The sequence below is a fragment of the Oncorhynchus clarkii genome, chromosome 20, assembly GCF_045791955.1.
Source record: "Oncorhynchus clarkii lewisi isolate Uvic-CL-2024 chromosome 20, UVic_Ocla_1.0, whole genome shotgun sequence".
NCBI lineage: Eukaryota > Metazoa > Chordata > Actinopteri > Salmoniformes > Salmonidae > Oncorhynchus > Oncorhynchus clarkii.
The window spans coordinates 25,367,933-25,384,077 of NC_092166.1; the positions used below are offsets into that span (position 1 = coordinate 25,367,933).

The 16,145-nt window shown below is 47.8% G+C and overlaps 1 protein-coding gene across 1 annotated transcript in view; it reads left to right on the top strand.

The window, feature by feature from the left end:
* Window positions 1–16,145, top strand: part of LOC139376125 (histone-lysine N-methyltransferase 2C-like) — a 133,598-nt gene that overhangs the window by 82,182 nt on the left and 35,271 nt on the right. The window contains exons 32-43 of the mRNA XM_071118336.1: window positions 1,594–1,744; window positions 1,986–2,239; window positions 2,385–2,458; window positions 2,810–3,043; window positions 3,302–5,293; window positions 5,532–5,818; window positions 6,256–7,883; window positions 8,077–8,255; window positions 8,367–8,430; window positions 8,576–8,808; window positions 9,111–10,814; window positions 11,338–11,541. Of these exons, the coding sequence (XP_070974437.1) occupies window positions 1,594–1,744; window positions 1,986–2,239; window positions 2,385–2,458; window positions 2,810–3,043; window positions 3,302–5,293; window positions 5,532–5,818; window positions 6,256–7,883; window positions 8,077–8,255; window positions 8,367–8,430; window positions 8,576–8,808; window positions 9,111–10,814; window positions 11,338–11,541 (7,004 nt within the window). The remainder of the gene's footprint in view (window positions 1–1,593; window positions 1,745–1,985; window positions 2,240–2,384; window positions 2,459–2,809; window positions 3,044–3,301; window positions 5,294–5,531; window positions 5,819–6,255; window positions 7,884–8,076; window positions 8,256–8,366; window positions 8,431–8,575; window positions 8,809–9,110; window positions 10,815–11,337; window positions 11,542–16,145) is intronic.

Below are 16,145 nucleotides of genomic sequence, written 5' to 3' on the forward strand. Positions count from 1 at the left end.
GAGTCTGAAGCAGAATGCACCTTTTAAACATTATTTGATTAATATTATGATAATTATCATTATTGAATGAAAAAAAAATATATAAATATTGTGATAATTGATTTGCCATATCGCCCAACCCTAGCTAGGCCTACTATATTTATTTCTCAACTTTCCTAATATTAGCACATTGCTTCTCTACAACAGGAGTATAGTATCAAGGCACAAGGCGAGACCCAGATGCAGACACAGGAGGCAGATGATTGAAGTCTTACAATGTTTATTCATCCAAAAGGAGTAGGCAAGAGAATGGTCATGGACAGGCAAAAAGGTCAAAACCAGATCAGCGTCCTGGAGGTACAGACTGGCAGACAGGCTCTCATGGTCAAGGCAGGCTCTCATGGTCAGGCAGGCGGGTTCAAAGTACAGAAACAGATAAGGGTCAGAACCGGGAGGACTAGAAAAAGGAGAATGCAAAAAGCAGGAGAACAGGAAAAACGCTGGTTGACTTGGAAACATACAAGACAAACTGGCACAGAGAGACAGGAAACACAGGGATAAATACACCACGTGACTGGGTACTACTGGTAAGCTTCATAATGAAAAATGCTGTGACAGGTGAAATGAGAACGTGATCTTGATCTCCTAACATATTGCAAAAGTTGACTGCCGTTATTTGCTTAAAAAAATAACTACAAATATTCAAATGTATAATTAAAAAAATCAAGGAAATAGTTTCAACGGTATTGAAAAAAACATCCCATGGCTATTTCCAAATATCCCGGTGTACTGGTATATACGATATACAACTCAAGCCTAGTGTGCACTCCTTCTGAAATCTTTTGGGGAATATATCCTTTCTATTTTATTCAGCTTTGTTCAATTGTATTCTTCATACTATAAAATAATTCCACGGAATTCTAAACAAATCTTGTCTGCTAAATGCACTAGTGTAGCCCACAGCCATATGGCATAGCCAGATCAGGGCCTAACATAAGGACAAGTCAGAGTATGCTATTCTGTTCTTCTGAAATAGGCAACATTTTCGTCATATGTTTCTTTAGACCTGTCTAAAATAAATAATGGATTTATTGTGATGGTGTAGGTTATATTACATGGCTATATTAAATTAATTTATTAGACTTTTTAAAATGTAGATGTTCCAAATTTAATGTTAATTTCTCTACCATAAGCTGTCTCCAATGTTGTTTTTGAGAATTTGGTCAGTATGTCCAACTGGCCTCACAACCGCAGACCACATGTAATGACGCCAGTCCAGGACCTCCACATCCGGCTTCTTCACCTGGACTGTCGGGGTGGTGGTGGGGGGGGGGGCTATGCCCTCCATGGCCCACCCATGGGTTGCCCAGTCATGTGAAATCCATTGTTTAGGGCGTAATTTATTTATTTAGACTGATTTCCTTATTTTCTGTGTTCCTCAATACTATTAATTTCTGTGTTCCTCAATACTATTAGCCCGATGAGCTAAAGCCTAGGCATTAGTTCAGAGCGCCAATGCAAGTCTTCATGTTTCAGAAGAGGTTGCTCATCACACAAACATCATTTTCCTACAGTAATGCAGTCCCCTTGATATTATCCTGTTTTTGCATACAGGGAATGCCATGTTTCCACGGATGCCAATGATGAACGGGCTGATGGGACCTAACCAACGATTCCCTCTGAATCCGTCCAATCCCGGAGCAGGACCCTGTATCCCAGACAATTTCTCTCCCCTCCACCGCATGCCTTTTACTGACAATCCAAGGTACTAACTGCAAATCTTACCTTGCTGTGGAAAGCACATAATTATCTGACAAACTGTATTGAACGTTAAGTCATCTCCATACAAACTAGTCGGTTTAACCAAATCAAATTGCAAACTTTGTTAGTGACTGTAGTTACCGTAGGGAACTCTAGTTGTCTACAAAACAATGATAATGATGACTACATGTTTTTTTTTGTCTATCAAATCTACTCAAATCCCTGTACTTGTGTCCTTCCTGCAGGGACAGGAAGTTTAATCAGATGGCCAGAGAGGCGGTGGGTCCGTGGCAGGGGGCTCCTGGTCTTGTTCATGGTGGCCCAGGCCTCACCCCTCCTCCTGGGCCCGGGCCTGAGGGGGGTGAGGCGGAGGCCATGTCCAACGCCCAGAGGAGCACACTGAAGTGGGAGAAGGAGGAGACGCTGGGGGAGCTAGCAACTGTAGCCCCTGTCCTTTACACCAACGTCAACTTCCCCAGCCTTAAGGATGAGTTCCCAGGTGTGTGTGTGTTCCCCAGTCACACCTCTGTGCATATCCAGCAGTTATCATGACTTAATTTACAGTGGAAGATGTCATCAGATGTCCTTTTTGAGCTGCAGTCTGTTTTAGTCATATAAAATGATCTTCTTCCGGCACTCTACAGACTGGTCTACAAGAGTCAAACAGATTGCAAAGTTATGGAGGAAAGCAAGTTCTCTAGACAGGGCCCCATATGTGGTAAGATGCATTTCATTCTGCTTAAATTACTTATTGTCCCCAGTAGACAGATATACATTGAACATGTGAGAATCCTGTGAAGATCTCTGTCTCCCTTAAACTTTAGTCTGATGTGGTATTTATTTTATGGGTCAGACTACTACGTCTTGCCGCTTTAACAGAAGATCCTCAGTTTTCAGTGTTAACCTCAATACAGAACCTGTCATTTCTGGCAGAGGCCATGTTTTAAAATAATGACTGAAGAAATAAAATAAACTATTCGTAATCGTCTCCAAATGTTTCTATGGCACCAGCTGAAATAATTTATTGTGTGTGTGTGTGTATTTGTCTGCGACTGATTTTGCTCCGCAGCAAAAGGCAAGGGACAACCGCGCTGCTCTGCGCATCAACAAGGTCCAGATGTCCAACGAGAGTCTGAAGAGGCAGCAGTCGCAGCAGATTCCCCTGTCCCAGCAGCCTCCCGTCTCACTGCAACTCCCCGACGAGGTGTTTGACCCCAACATACCTCTAGACACAGACTTGCTCTTTAAGGACCCTTTGAAACCCAAAGAGTCAGAGCATGAGCAAGAGTGGAAGTTTAGACAGGTAAGATTGTATTCAGAGAAGTGAGATAGTAGTAGTGTGGCTTGTAGTAGTGTGGCCTGCAGGCAGGTTAGTGTGTGTGAGATGCAACCAGGTGAGATGCAGTTTAGGAAGGCCCCCCCCCAAAAAAAAATACATTAGTCAAATATTCTCTTTTTTGTCTTTTTGTAATTTAGGCTGCTAAGCAAACATGCATTGCTTGTGAAGCCACTATTTAATAAACTAAACATGTTTTGCCTTTTCATCCTGTTCTTACGACAGCAAATGAGACAGAAAAGCAGGCAGCAAGCCAAGATCGAAGCCACCCAGAAGCTGGAGCAGGTGAAGAATGAGCAGCTGCAACAGCAGCAACAGCAGTCAGGCAGCCAGTCGGAGGGAGACGGTAACAACAGCGGCAACCAGAGCCCTTCCTCCCAGCACGGCAGCAACGGCAGCATGTCCCCCATGCAGCAGAGCACCGGAGGTAAAGAGGGCTTCCTCCGACCTCAACTGCCAGGGACGCCCACCTCAGGGCCCCCCGAAGACGTGTTTCTGCGGCCCCCTCCTCCCCCTCCCTCAGGGGGTTCCTCTCAGCCCCAGTCCCCCCAGGTGTTCTCCCCTGGCTCCTCCGGCTCCAGACCCTCCTCTCCCTGTGACCCTTACGCCAAGATGGTGGGCACCCCCAGGCCTCCAACTCTAGGACCCGGCGCAAGTCGCAGAATGTCCATGGAGTCTGGCAAGTCTCCCACCTCTCTGATGGATCAGCAGGACAGAGGGAGGCTCACATCTCCCGCTCATGAGGCTTTTGGTTCGCCCACGTCCATGAGTAGGGAGATGGATCCCTATGCCAAGCCCCCTGACACCCCCAGGCCTGTTGCTGCGGACATGGACCCCTTCCTAAAGCCTATGGGCCCACCCAGAGTCAACCAGGGTCCTCAGGGGAGGCCCCCGATGAGCTCTCCAGTGCGGGGAGACCCTTACTCCAGACCCATGATCCGCCAAGAGGCCTACCAACGGATGGCTCAAAACAGGATGATCCTGTCAGACCCTTACTCCAGACCTCTGTTAGCTCCCATCCCGGGAAGCAACGAGCAGGGCTCAGTCCCTCAGTCTCTATTCAAGACCCCCATGCCTCCGCCCCAGGCCCAGGACCTCTTCAACAGATCAATGGGACACCTGTCAGACAGAATCTCTCAGCAGGGAGACCCCTACTCTCAGGCCTCTCTTACTCCACGACCCCACGACAGTTTCACCAGTCCACCCAGGATGGCCCAGCACCATCCCCAGGGCCACCCCTTCCCTCAGCCCGGCCCAATAGCACAGTTACCTAACCGAAACCCTTACGCTCATGCTCCCTCTACCCCAAGGCCCGACCACTTCACATATGACCCCTTCGCCCAGCCCCCTGGAAACCCAAGACCCTCTTCAGACCCCTATGCTCAGATGTCAGGTATCATTCAACCCATGAATGACCCCAGTTGCCAACTTCCTGGAAACAGACCGTTCTTTGAGTCCAGCTACGCTCGCCCTCCAGGAACCCCTCGCCCACACGACAACTACGGTCAGTCCTCGGACCCTTACTCCCAGCAGCCCAACACTCCTCGCTCTGGCCCTGGCATGAACCAGTTCCCTCACCCACACCCCCAAGCACCTGGTCAGAGGATGTCCCCCGGGCACTCCATGGACCCCTACGCCCAGCAACCTGGTACCCCTAGGCCCCCCATGGGAGAGAGATTCTCCAAGTCCCCAGGCAGCCAGAGGCTAGCCCCCATGGATCCCTATGCTAGCCAACCTGGAACCCCCAGGCCTATGAGTGGTGACATGTTCTCCCAGACCACTAGGCCGATGCTGAGTGACCCGTACGCCCAGGCTCCAGGAACCCCCCGGCCAGGGCTGGGGCCTGACGGGCTGGGCAGACTGCAGGTGCAGAGGCCTGGTCCCTTGGGGAACCAGCAGGACCATTTCTCCACTCAAGGCGTTAGGCCCCAAGACGCTCCCTTCTCGCACCCTGGGTCACAGACACCAACGCATCACGGTGGGATGGCCGATGATGGATTCTCTCCGTCACCGTCCAGACGTCCCAACCAGACGCCTGTCCATGATCCTTATGAGCAGGCACCCACCCCCCCGTGTCCAAAGCCAGCAGAAAGACTGGAGATGAAGGAGCAGCAAGGCCGGGACCCTGGAGGACAGCTGCAAAGACCCTCCCAGATGCCTGGAACCTCTGAGGTTCAGAGTGTCTCCCTGGCCGACAGTGAGGAGAGACTCCGACAGGTAAGAGGACTGACGCTGTTTTTATGAACTGCTCTTTATTTAAAGCATTATCTTTCAGAGATTCATTTCATCCACTTCAGTATTCACTTAAATACATTTTTTATCCCTTGGCAAGCTGGAATCCATGGTGTTTAATAGCTTATGCATTTCTATCACTTTTAATTTTGCAAACAAATATTCAGTAGAGTTCAGGCGTGAATTATCTAGTTGGAGGTCTGACTACTTGTGTTTTATTTAGCGTCAACGCATCCGAGAGCTGATCCTGAAGCAGCAGCAGCAGAGGAGTGCCATCCGCCAGGAGAACGCTGGTAACATGGCCCCTGGCACCCCTCGACCCTGGCCCCATGAGGGCCACGGACAGCAGTGCGAGATATTCAGTCGGCCCCCTCCACCCTACCCTGGGCCAGGGCCCATGAGGTTCCCTGGACCCTTCCCAGGGGACCAGCGTGGCCCTTTCCCTAATGAGGGCCAGTTGCCCAGAGGACAACATCCTGGGGATCCTAATATCAGACATCAGGGGCCAAGGTTAGTAACTGGAATTACTGTCCTTACAGAGGTTACAGTAAACATGTCGTCCCCCATGAATGATATACCTGTAGAAATGTATATATATTTTTTAAATAATTTAAATCAACGAATGTCATGTTCCGTAACTGTGTAATTACATTTCAGTTCTTTACTACAGCTTCCGCCTTGTGCAAGTCTGTGTCATTTTGTAAATGCTGAAACTCTAATGGCAAGACAAGTCATTCACCTAAGTTGTCAGAATTGTCCCAGTGCTGTCTGAGATATGGACCGATCCACAGTCGTGGGGGACAATAAATAAGACTATCTTTTATGACTCATGAAATTTGTAGTCTCCGAAAAAACAAAATGAGTCACTCTAGATTGAATGTGGAGAATGTCTGAGAAAATTCAGCACAGGAATATGTATTAAAATATGTTTATTTTCTATCTCTCAGGTTTGCATTTCCACCTGGTGGGCCGGGACCTCACGGAGGACAGGAGTTCTTCCTCAGAGGCCCCCACCCCATGCAGGACATCCACCCGGGGATGAGACGCTCTATGTCCGTGGACATGGCCAAGTCCGTGGGGGGCAACCCCAACCCTATGGGGCTGCCACAGCATTTCCCTCCTCGCGGCTTGCCAATGCAGCAGCACAACATCATGGGTCAGCCTTTCATCGAGCTGAGACACAGAGCCCCTGACAGCAGACTCCGCCTCCCCTTCGGTCCCAACGCCATGGATCAATGTCCCAACATGGATCCCAACCTCCAGCCCCAAAGGCCTCCTGGTTTCATGGGAGGGCCTGAGTTCAGGTTCCCTCCAGGTATGAACCAAGATGGCCCCAGGATGATGATGGGTTCCATGGGGAACCAGCAGGTTGGCCAGAGCCAGCTGTCCTCTAGCATGGAGAACCTCCACCAGCAGCAGCAGGCTCAGATGCAAGGGGGCACCATGCACAGGCAAGCCCAGCTGATGAGGTCCATGAGCCAGCCAGCTTCGAACGAGACCCAGAGTATGTCAGCTCCTTCCATGATGACGCCAGGGCCATCTGTTGGACACACTGATGATCAGGGAGTCTCCATGGCTAACAACCACGATGGCGTGGAGGAGAAACTGGACACAGTCGATTCGGCTGTCAAAGACCTGGAAGACGTGGAGGTGAAGGACCTGGTCGATGCCGATCTGGACAACCTAAACCTGGATCCGGAAGAAGAAGACGGCAAAGACTTGGACCTGGAGACCAACGATTTGCACCTGGACGACTTCCTGACATCAGGGAAGTTCGACATCATTGCGTACACCGACCCTGACCTGAACGATATCAAGAAGGACATGTTCAACGAGGAGTTGGAGCTTAGTGACCACATGGAAGACCACAGTGATGCCTCAGACTTCCAGAAGGCTTTGTCTGAGAAGAGGAACTTCAACTCTAGCTGTGGTGGTGCTGTATCTTCCTTCTCTAATTTAACATCTGGAATGGGGAAGTCAGAGGGAACGGCCGAGAAGTATTCCTCGTCAGCTGACGTCAAACAGGAAGTGAGCTGTAGACAAAGCGCCGCCTCCTCCCTGCCCTCGAAGCAGAAGATCAAAATGGTAGACGGAGACAACCTGTCCCAGACGTCCAATGACAGGACGGACCAGCAAGCAGACGGAAACCCTAACAACCAATCAGGAGTGCTCTCTGACTCCACCCCAGTCCTCTCTAGCTTACTAATCAAGCAGCAGCCAGAGGACTCCTCCCCTGACAATCAAGGCAGTGGTAACTCTATGGCACAGCCAAACCAAGATGCTCAGAACATCTCCCAAACCATGGATCCCACTAGCAGGGGAGAAGGAGAAGGAGAAACATCCATGTCTACCTTTGAGATAGACCAGAGTGGGTTGACCCCGGCTCAGCAGGCCCTGTTGGTCCAGACGTTGGGCCAGGTGGGGCCAGGGGGGCACAGACCCCTGCTGCTGGAGGAGCAGCCCCTCCTCCTACAGGACCTGCTGGACCAGGAGAGGCAGGAGCAGCAACAGCAGAGGCAGATGCAGGCCATGATCCGACAACGCTCCTCCAGTGACTCCTTCTTCCCCAACATCGGTAACTAGATGTTTTTCATTCAGGCTAAATGCTTTTATTCCAGTTCAAACAAGTTATTTACCTTCTTATTTTGTATGAGAAATAAATAGTATGAATATAAGTGATATGTAATTTGTCTATAAAATAAATTATTGAGGACATTTGTCTTTAGTAATGGGCAAGTTGCTGACCGCACATCTTTTTTTGTCTGCAGATTTTGACGCAATCACTGACCCTATTATGAAAGCAAAGATGGTTGCTCTGAAAGGCATCAACAAAGTCATGGTTCAAAACAACATGGGAATGACACCGATGGTCATGAACAGGTTTCCACCTGGTGCTGCAGCACCGTGTCCTGAAAGCGCCTCTGCTCCTCCACAGGCCGTTGGACAGGTAACTGAATCGCTTATCACCAAATCAGTTCTCTCAAGTCACCTTTCATACACAAACCATACTAGGAAACACGAATTCTAAGAACAATTTGTTTGTCTCTTTCAAAACCAGGATGGCAAGCTGACACCCGCGGTGGCAAGGCCCAACCCTCCGAATTTTGGATCAGATTTTGTCAGTAAGTTCATCTTTGATTTACGAGCCAAAGTTCAATAATAATGGCAAAAAATACAATTCTGTCTCCCCCAAGACCATAGGTTGTTTTTAAGAAATGCTGTTTAAAATATGTCATATGAAAACTCACTCTGTTATCTCTCCCTCAGATAATGCTCAGAAGGCTCAGTACGAGGAGTGGCTCCAGGAGACCCAGCAGCTGCTCCAGATGCAGCAGAAGTTTCTGGAGGAGAAGATCGGAGCCCACAGGAAGGCCAAGAAGGCCCTGTGTGCCAAGCAGCGCACAGCCAAGAAGGCTGGGAGGGAGTTTGCTGAGGAGGACGCAGAGCAGCTCAAACATGTCACAGAGCAGCAGAGTGTCGTCCAGAAACAGCTGGAGCAGGTAAATGCTGCTGAGGGCACTCTTTCTTTCACCTTTTTCAATCAGCACTTCCTCTCCCCCTTCCACTATCCTCTCTGTTCAACTCTCAAACTGCCCTTGCTTGGAAAGCTATGTTTTGAGCCCCTTGTCTGAATAACTGAAGACACAACATTTTGACATTTCAATGCTCCTCATAATGATCATGAATATGCATTAAATGATGTCAATGAAAACATTTAATTGTTATTGTCTGTGTTGGGGTTTGAGATTGTCATGAGTTTGCCTAATTGCTCATGAATTGTGTTTGGTTCTTGTCCTTTCAGATCCGGAAGCAGCAGAAAGAGCACGCCGAACTGATCGAGGAGTATCAAGTGAAGCAGCAGCAGGGTGGCAGTGGCATGCCTCCCACTGTGATGCCAGCGACTGTGCCAGGGATGCCACCAATGCAGGGTGTCCCTGGTGGCAAGGTACCAAGCAGGCCTCCGATGAACCAACAGCCACCTATGAACCCCATGATGCATCAGGTGCCACTACATCCAGGCCAGCCGAACGCCCCTCCACAACACATGCCGATAACCAACCAACCAGGCTGGCATCCTGGAGCTCCCATGCCCATGGGTGGCCCCAATATACCCTCTCAGATTCCCATGGGAAACCCAGCTCAGCAGCCCTCCCAGATGCCCCAACAGACCCCAATAGAAAACCAACCTCAGACTCAACCCAGTGGGGTCACAACCCCACAGGGCTCTGGTCTGAAGTTTGACGACAACAACCCGTTCAGCGAGGGCTTCCAGGAGAGAGAGCGGAGGGAGAGGCTGAGAGAGCAGCAGGAGAGGCAGAGGGTCCAGCTGATGCAGGAGGTAGAGCGCCAACGGGCACTGAAACAACGCATGGAGATGGAACAGCAAGGCTTGCTGGGGTCCGACGGGGGGAACATGGCGCCCATCTCTCAGATGCCATTCTTCAATGCCGAGCTGCCCCAGGACTTCATGCAGCCGCAGAGGCCACAACTACCACAACAGCAGCAGCAGTTGGGACCAATGTTTCCCCAGCAGCAGTCCATGCAGTCAGGGATGGGCTCTCCTCCTGCGGTCTACATGCAAGGCGGTGACCGAAGGGCCATGATGAGTAACGGGATGCTTCCTCAGGACATGGGGCCTGGAGGTTTTGGGCCTGATACCATGGGTCTACAGGGAGCTAACTTCTCCCAGGGTCCACTCAGACCCAGGAGGTTCAGCGGGCCAGGCATGATGTCTCAGATACCTGGAGAAGGCCCCCCGTTTTGCGGAGACTCCTCCACCACACCCCTGCCTTCCAACTTCCCCGGCTCGGGTCAGTCTCTGATCCAGCTCTACTCCAACATCATCCCGGAAGAGAAGGGGAAGAAGAAGAGGAACAGAAAGAAGAAGAAAGACAACGATGACGCAGATTCCATTAAAACCCCGTCCACGCCGCACTCTGACCTCACAGCGCCTCTGACACCCTGCCGGTCGGACACATCCTCCACACCCACCAGGAACAACGCCCACCTCTTCGGGGACCAGGACCTCTCCAGGTCCCCCTTACTGGGCTCCTCCACCTCTACCCACAGCCACTCTGAGCTGGAAAGGCAGCTCTCTGCAGGAGGCCTGGGGGTGGGAGGTGGGCAGCCTGTAGGAATGAGCAGCATCCCATCAGATGTCGCCAGGGCCCAGGCTCTGGAGCAGGAGCGCATCCTCAGCAACATCAAGCTGGAGCAGACTGAGAGCACCGAGTGCGCCTCATCCGACATGTGCTCAGGGATGGGCATAGTAAAGGAGGAGGGTGGACCTGCAGCACAGAGCCCCTTGCACAGCGGGGGAGCCAAGGGGGAGTCTGGGGGTAATAACGAACTCCTCAAACACCTGTTGAAGAACAAGCAGACACCTTTTAATGGACCAGGGCTTCCCCACCAACGGTCAGACGAGAGCCTGAGGTCTGAGGAGGAGGAGGTGGCTACAGACTGCAAGGCCCTGCTGCTGAGGCAGAGCTCCATGGACAGTAATGGGGTGAGTCTCACTGTCTGGCAGATAAGGCACGGCAGTGGAGGCTGGTGGAGGCTCATTGCAACCACTGGGATGGATTGAATGGAACAGTTCCTTTCCGTTCATTACAGTGATCCTGTCCTCCGATTTCTCCCTCGACCAGCCTCCTTTGAGTCAGTGATCGCTAGCTTGCTATGTAGGTAGATGAGCAGCTCGTGTGAGTCAGAGCCAAGCCAAGCAGGCTCAGTGAATCAGTCAGATGGGTCGTGTCTCTCGCTGCCTGCGACAAACTGCTGTGAGTCATAGGACGCAGTATTTTAGGCTGAGTCATGATTGATGAAATGTTTTTTGAAAACACTCAGACATACCCAAACGGCTGAAGAGTTGACATTTGACAATTTATTTATTAACGGTTGTCATCCTTCTTGATGTCATGTTTATTTATTTTTAGAGATATTGTTGTGCTTGGCCATGAGAGCGACACTGCTGTCTTATCAGTTCCTTTGTTAAATGGACAATAAAGTAATCTTTATCTACCTTCTCCCAGGCGTATTCAGACGGACAGATGTCTGGCCTGCCAGAGTTCCCAGGACCGCTGCTAGCAGGACAGGAGAAAAAGAAAGGCAGGAACAAGAGGACCCCCAAGGGAGGGGAGAGGCCCGCCTCCCGCTACAGGAAGAGGAAGAAAGAGGGGGAGGAGAAGCAACTGGTTCACTGTAGCACAGATGCACTAATGACCCAGCTAAAACAGGTAGGGGATATACCTAAACATCACACAACACTAGGCAATATGTAGTCCGCGACAGAAAAGAAGCCAATGATGAAATAGTAAAAGGAGCACTGTTGATTCTCTAAACACACTTCAGAGTATAGACTCCTTCTTACACCGGTAGGCCACATTCATCATGCAGAAAGGCTACATGTACTCGCATGTATCTCGCATTGAGGGGAGGTGAATTCTCCCTTCAGAGATATTTCTTTACACTATTCAATCTTTAGCAATGCTGTGATGCATTGACCACAGAGCTAACTAATTACAGATAGGATAGGACGGTGCCCCTGGTGTGTGTATGCTGATGCCATTACATGTATAATAGCCACACACACTACATGACCAAAAGTATGCGGACACCTGGTTGTCGAACATCTCATTCCAGAATCATGGGCATTAATATGGATTTATTCCCCCCTTTGCTGCTATAACAGCCTCCACTCTTCTGGGAAGGCTTTCCACTAGATGTTGGAACATTGCTGCAGGGACTTGCTTCCATTCAGCAACAAGCATTAGTGAGGTCGGGCACTGATGTTGGACGATTATGCATTGCTCGCAAGCGGCGTTCCAATTCATCCTAAAGATTTTCGAAGGGTTTCAGGTCAGGGCTCTGTGCAGGCCAGTCATGTTCTTCCACACTGATCTCGACAAAGCATTTATGTTTGGACCTTGCTTTGTGTAAGGGGGCATTGTCATGCTGAAACAGGAAAGGGCCTTCCCCAAACTGTTGCCACAAAGTTGGAAGCACAGAATCGTCTAGAATGTAATTGTATGCTGTAGCCCGAACTATGAAAAACAGACCCAGACCATTATTCCTCCTCCACCAAACTTGACAGTTGGCACTAGTGTTGGAGTAGGTAGCGTTCTCCTGGCATCTGCCAAACCCAGATTAGTCCGTCGGACTGCCAGATGGTGAAGCATGATTCATCACTCCAGAGAATGCGATTCCACTGCTCCAGAGTCCAATGGTGGCGAGCTTTACACCACTCCAGCCGACACTTGGCATTGCACATGGTGGTCTTAGGCTTATGTGCGGCTGCTTAGCCATGGAAACCCATTTCATGAAGCTCCCGACAAACAGTTGTTGTGCTGACATTCCTTTCCAGAGGCAGTTTGGAACTCGTAGTGAGTGTTGCACCCAAGGACAGATGATTTCTACATGCTTCAACACTCGGCGGTCCCATTCTGTGAGCTTGTGTGACCTACCACTTCGTGGCTGAGCCGTTGTTGCTCTTAGACGTTTCCACTTCATAATAACAGTACTTACAGTTGACCGGGGCAGCTCTTGCAGGGCAGTAATTTGACAAACTGACTTGTTGGAAAGGTGGTGTCCTATGACGGTGCCACATTGAAAAGTCACTGAGCTCTTCAGTAAGGCCATTCTATTGCCAATGTTTGTCTATGGAGATTGTATGGCCGTTCGCTTGATTTTATACACCTGTCAACAATGGGTGTGGCTGAAATGGCAGTCCACTAATTTGAAGGGGTGTCCACATACTTTTGTGTATATATAGTGATTATGGACTAGCAAATTATGCCCCCCCCATGGTGCTGTTCATTCATTAAGTCTGATCATATAATGTCTTCATAAATGGCTGTAGTTAAATGGAGTAGAAACTACACAGTTTGATTGCATAGAACCATATATGAAATGTAGAAAATGATCATTCATTGAATCAAATTGTCGTTGAATACTGGGTGCTGCTACACCATACTTGTGCATCTCATTGATAAATGAGTCAAATTATAATGTTCTTCTTACCAAAGGTTATTATAAAACAGTCAACCAGCTCTTTAGAGTTACAATTTACTCGGTGCTTTGTCAAAGTTAAATTACTGTCATTTTGGTAAGTAATTGCTGTCACAATTTTATTCCCATGTGGGAAGAATAATTGTAGAAAATGAATTTAATGGGAAATGTAGGCTTTCAAAACACGCTTCAATTAGAAATACCCGATAATCGCTGTAAACCATAAACAAGGACAAATTACACAGACTTCAACTAAACATATAGCCACCACAGCAGAGTTGAAAACGTGAGTAATGCCTCAGGCATGTTAATTGGAGTGGTGCTATTTGTGTTCATGTATCTGAGGTAATTATGGAATTTTGCAAGGAGTTTTACACCACCAGAACATTCCTCTCACTTCACAGACAGTGCCTTCATAAAGTATTCATACTCCTTGACTTATTCCACATTTTGTTGTTGCAGCCTGAAATTAAAATGTATGAAATCAATTTTTTTCTCACCTATCTACACACAATACCCCATAATGAAGAAGTGAAAACATGTTTTTAGACATTTTTGCAAATTTATTGAAAATGGAAAAATAGATATCTAATTTACATAAGTATTCACAACCCTGAGTCATTACATGTTGTAATTGCTGCCAAAGGTGATTCGAACTGAGTTTTTCTGTGTACATCTCTAAGAGCTTTGCAAACCTGGATTGTACAATATTTGCACGTTATTCTTTTAAAATTCTTCAAGCTCTGTCAAGTTGGTTGTTCATCATTACTAGAAAGAAATTTTCAAGTCTTGTCATAGATTTACAGGCCGATTTGAGTCAACTGTAACTCGGCCACTCAGGCACATTCAAAGTCATCTTGGAATATTTGGCTTTGTGTTTTTGGTTATTGTTCTGCTCAAAGGTGAATTTGTCTCCCATTGTCTGTTGGAAAGCAAACAGAACCAGGGTTTACTCAAGGATTTTGCCTGTGCTTTGCTCTAATCCATTTATTTTTATCTTAAAAATCTCCCTCATCCTTGCCGATTACAATCATACCCATAACATGATGCTCGAAAGTGTGAAAAGTGGTACTCTGTGAGGTGTTGTTGGATTGCCCCAAGCATAACGCTTTGTATTCAGGAGATAAAGTTAATTTCTTTGCCGCAGATTTACTTTAGTGCCTTACTACAAACAGGATGCATGTTTTGGAATATTTTTATTCTGTACAGGCTTCTTTCACTCTCGTTTAGGTTAGCATTGTGGAGAAACTAATGTTGAGCCATCCTCAGTTTTCTTCTTTCACAGCCATTAAACTCTAACTGTTTTAAAGTCACCATTAGCCTCATGGTGAAATCCCTGACTGGTTTCCTTCCTCTCCGCCAAATGAGTTAGGAAGGACACCTATAGTTGAAGTCGGAAGTTTACATACACCTTAGCCAAATACATATAAACTCAGTTTTTCACAATTTGTGACATTTAATCCTTGTAAAAATGATCTGTCTTAGGTCAGTTAGGATCACCACTTTATTTTAAGAATGTGAAATGTCAGAATAATAGTAGAGAATGATTTATTTCAGCTTTTATTTCTTTCATCACATTCCCAGTGGGTCAGAAGCTTACATACGCTCAATTAGTATTTGGTAGCATTGCCTTTAAATTGTTTGACTTGGGTCAAACGTTTCGGGTAGCCTTCCACAAGCTTCCCACAATAAATTGTGTGAATTTTGGCCCATTCCTCCTGACAGAGCTGGTGTAACTGAGTCAGGTTTGTAGTTCTCATTGCTCGCACACACTTTTTCAGTTCTGACAACAAATTTTCTATAGTATTGAGGTCAGGACTTTGTGATGGCCACTCCAGTACCTTGACTTTGTTGTCCTTAAACCATTTTGCCACAACTTTGGAAGTATGCATGGGGTCATTGTCCATTTGGAAGACTCATTTGTGACCAAGCTTTAACTTCCTGACTGATGTCTTGAGATGTTGCTTCAATATATCCATATAATTTTCCTACCTCATGATGCCGTCCAGTTTGCGAAGTGCATCATTCCCTCCTGCAGTCAAGCACCACCACAACATGATGCTGCCACCTCCATGCTTCACGGTTGGGATGGTGTTCTTCGGCTTGCAAGCTTCCCCCTTTTTCCTCCAAAAATAACAATGGTCCTTACTGCCAAACAGTTATATTTTTGTTTCATCAGACCAGAGGACATTTCTCCAAAAAGTATCATCTTTGTCCCCATGTGCAGTTGCAAATCGTCGTCTGGCTTTTTTTATGGCGGTTTTGGAGCAGTGGCTTCTTCCTTGCTGAGCGGCCTTTCAGGTTATGTTGATATAGGACTAGTTTTGCTGTGGATATAGATGCTTTTGCACCCGTTTCCTCCAGCATCTTCACAAGGTCCTTTGCTTTTGTTCTGAGATTGATTTGCACTTTTCGCACCAAAGTACGTTAATCTCTAGGAGACAGAACGCGTCTCCTTCCTGAGTGGTATGACGGCTGCGTGGTCCCATGGTGTTAATACTTGCATACTATTGTTTGTACAGATGAATGTGGTACCTTCAGCTGTTTGGAAGTTGCTCACAAGGATGAACCAGACTTGTGGAGGTCTATAATTTGTTTTCTGAGGTCTTAGCTGATTTCTTTTGATTTTCCTATGATGTCAAGCAAAGAGGCACTGAAGTACATCCACAGGAACACCTCCAATTGACTCAAATTATGTCAATTAGCCTATCGGAAGCTTCTAAAGTCATGACATGTTTTTCTGGAATTTTCCAAGCTGTTTAAAGGCACAGTCAACTTAGTGTATGTGAACTTCTGACCCACTGGAATTGTGATACAGTGAATTATAAGTGAA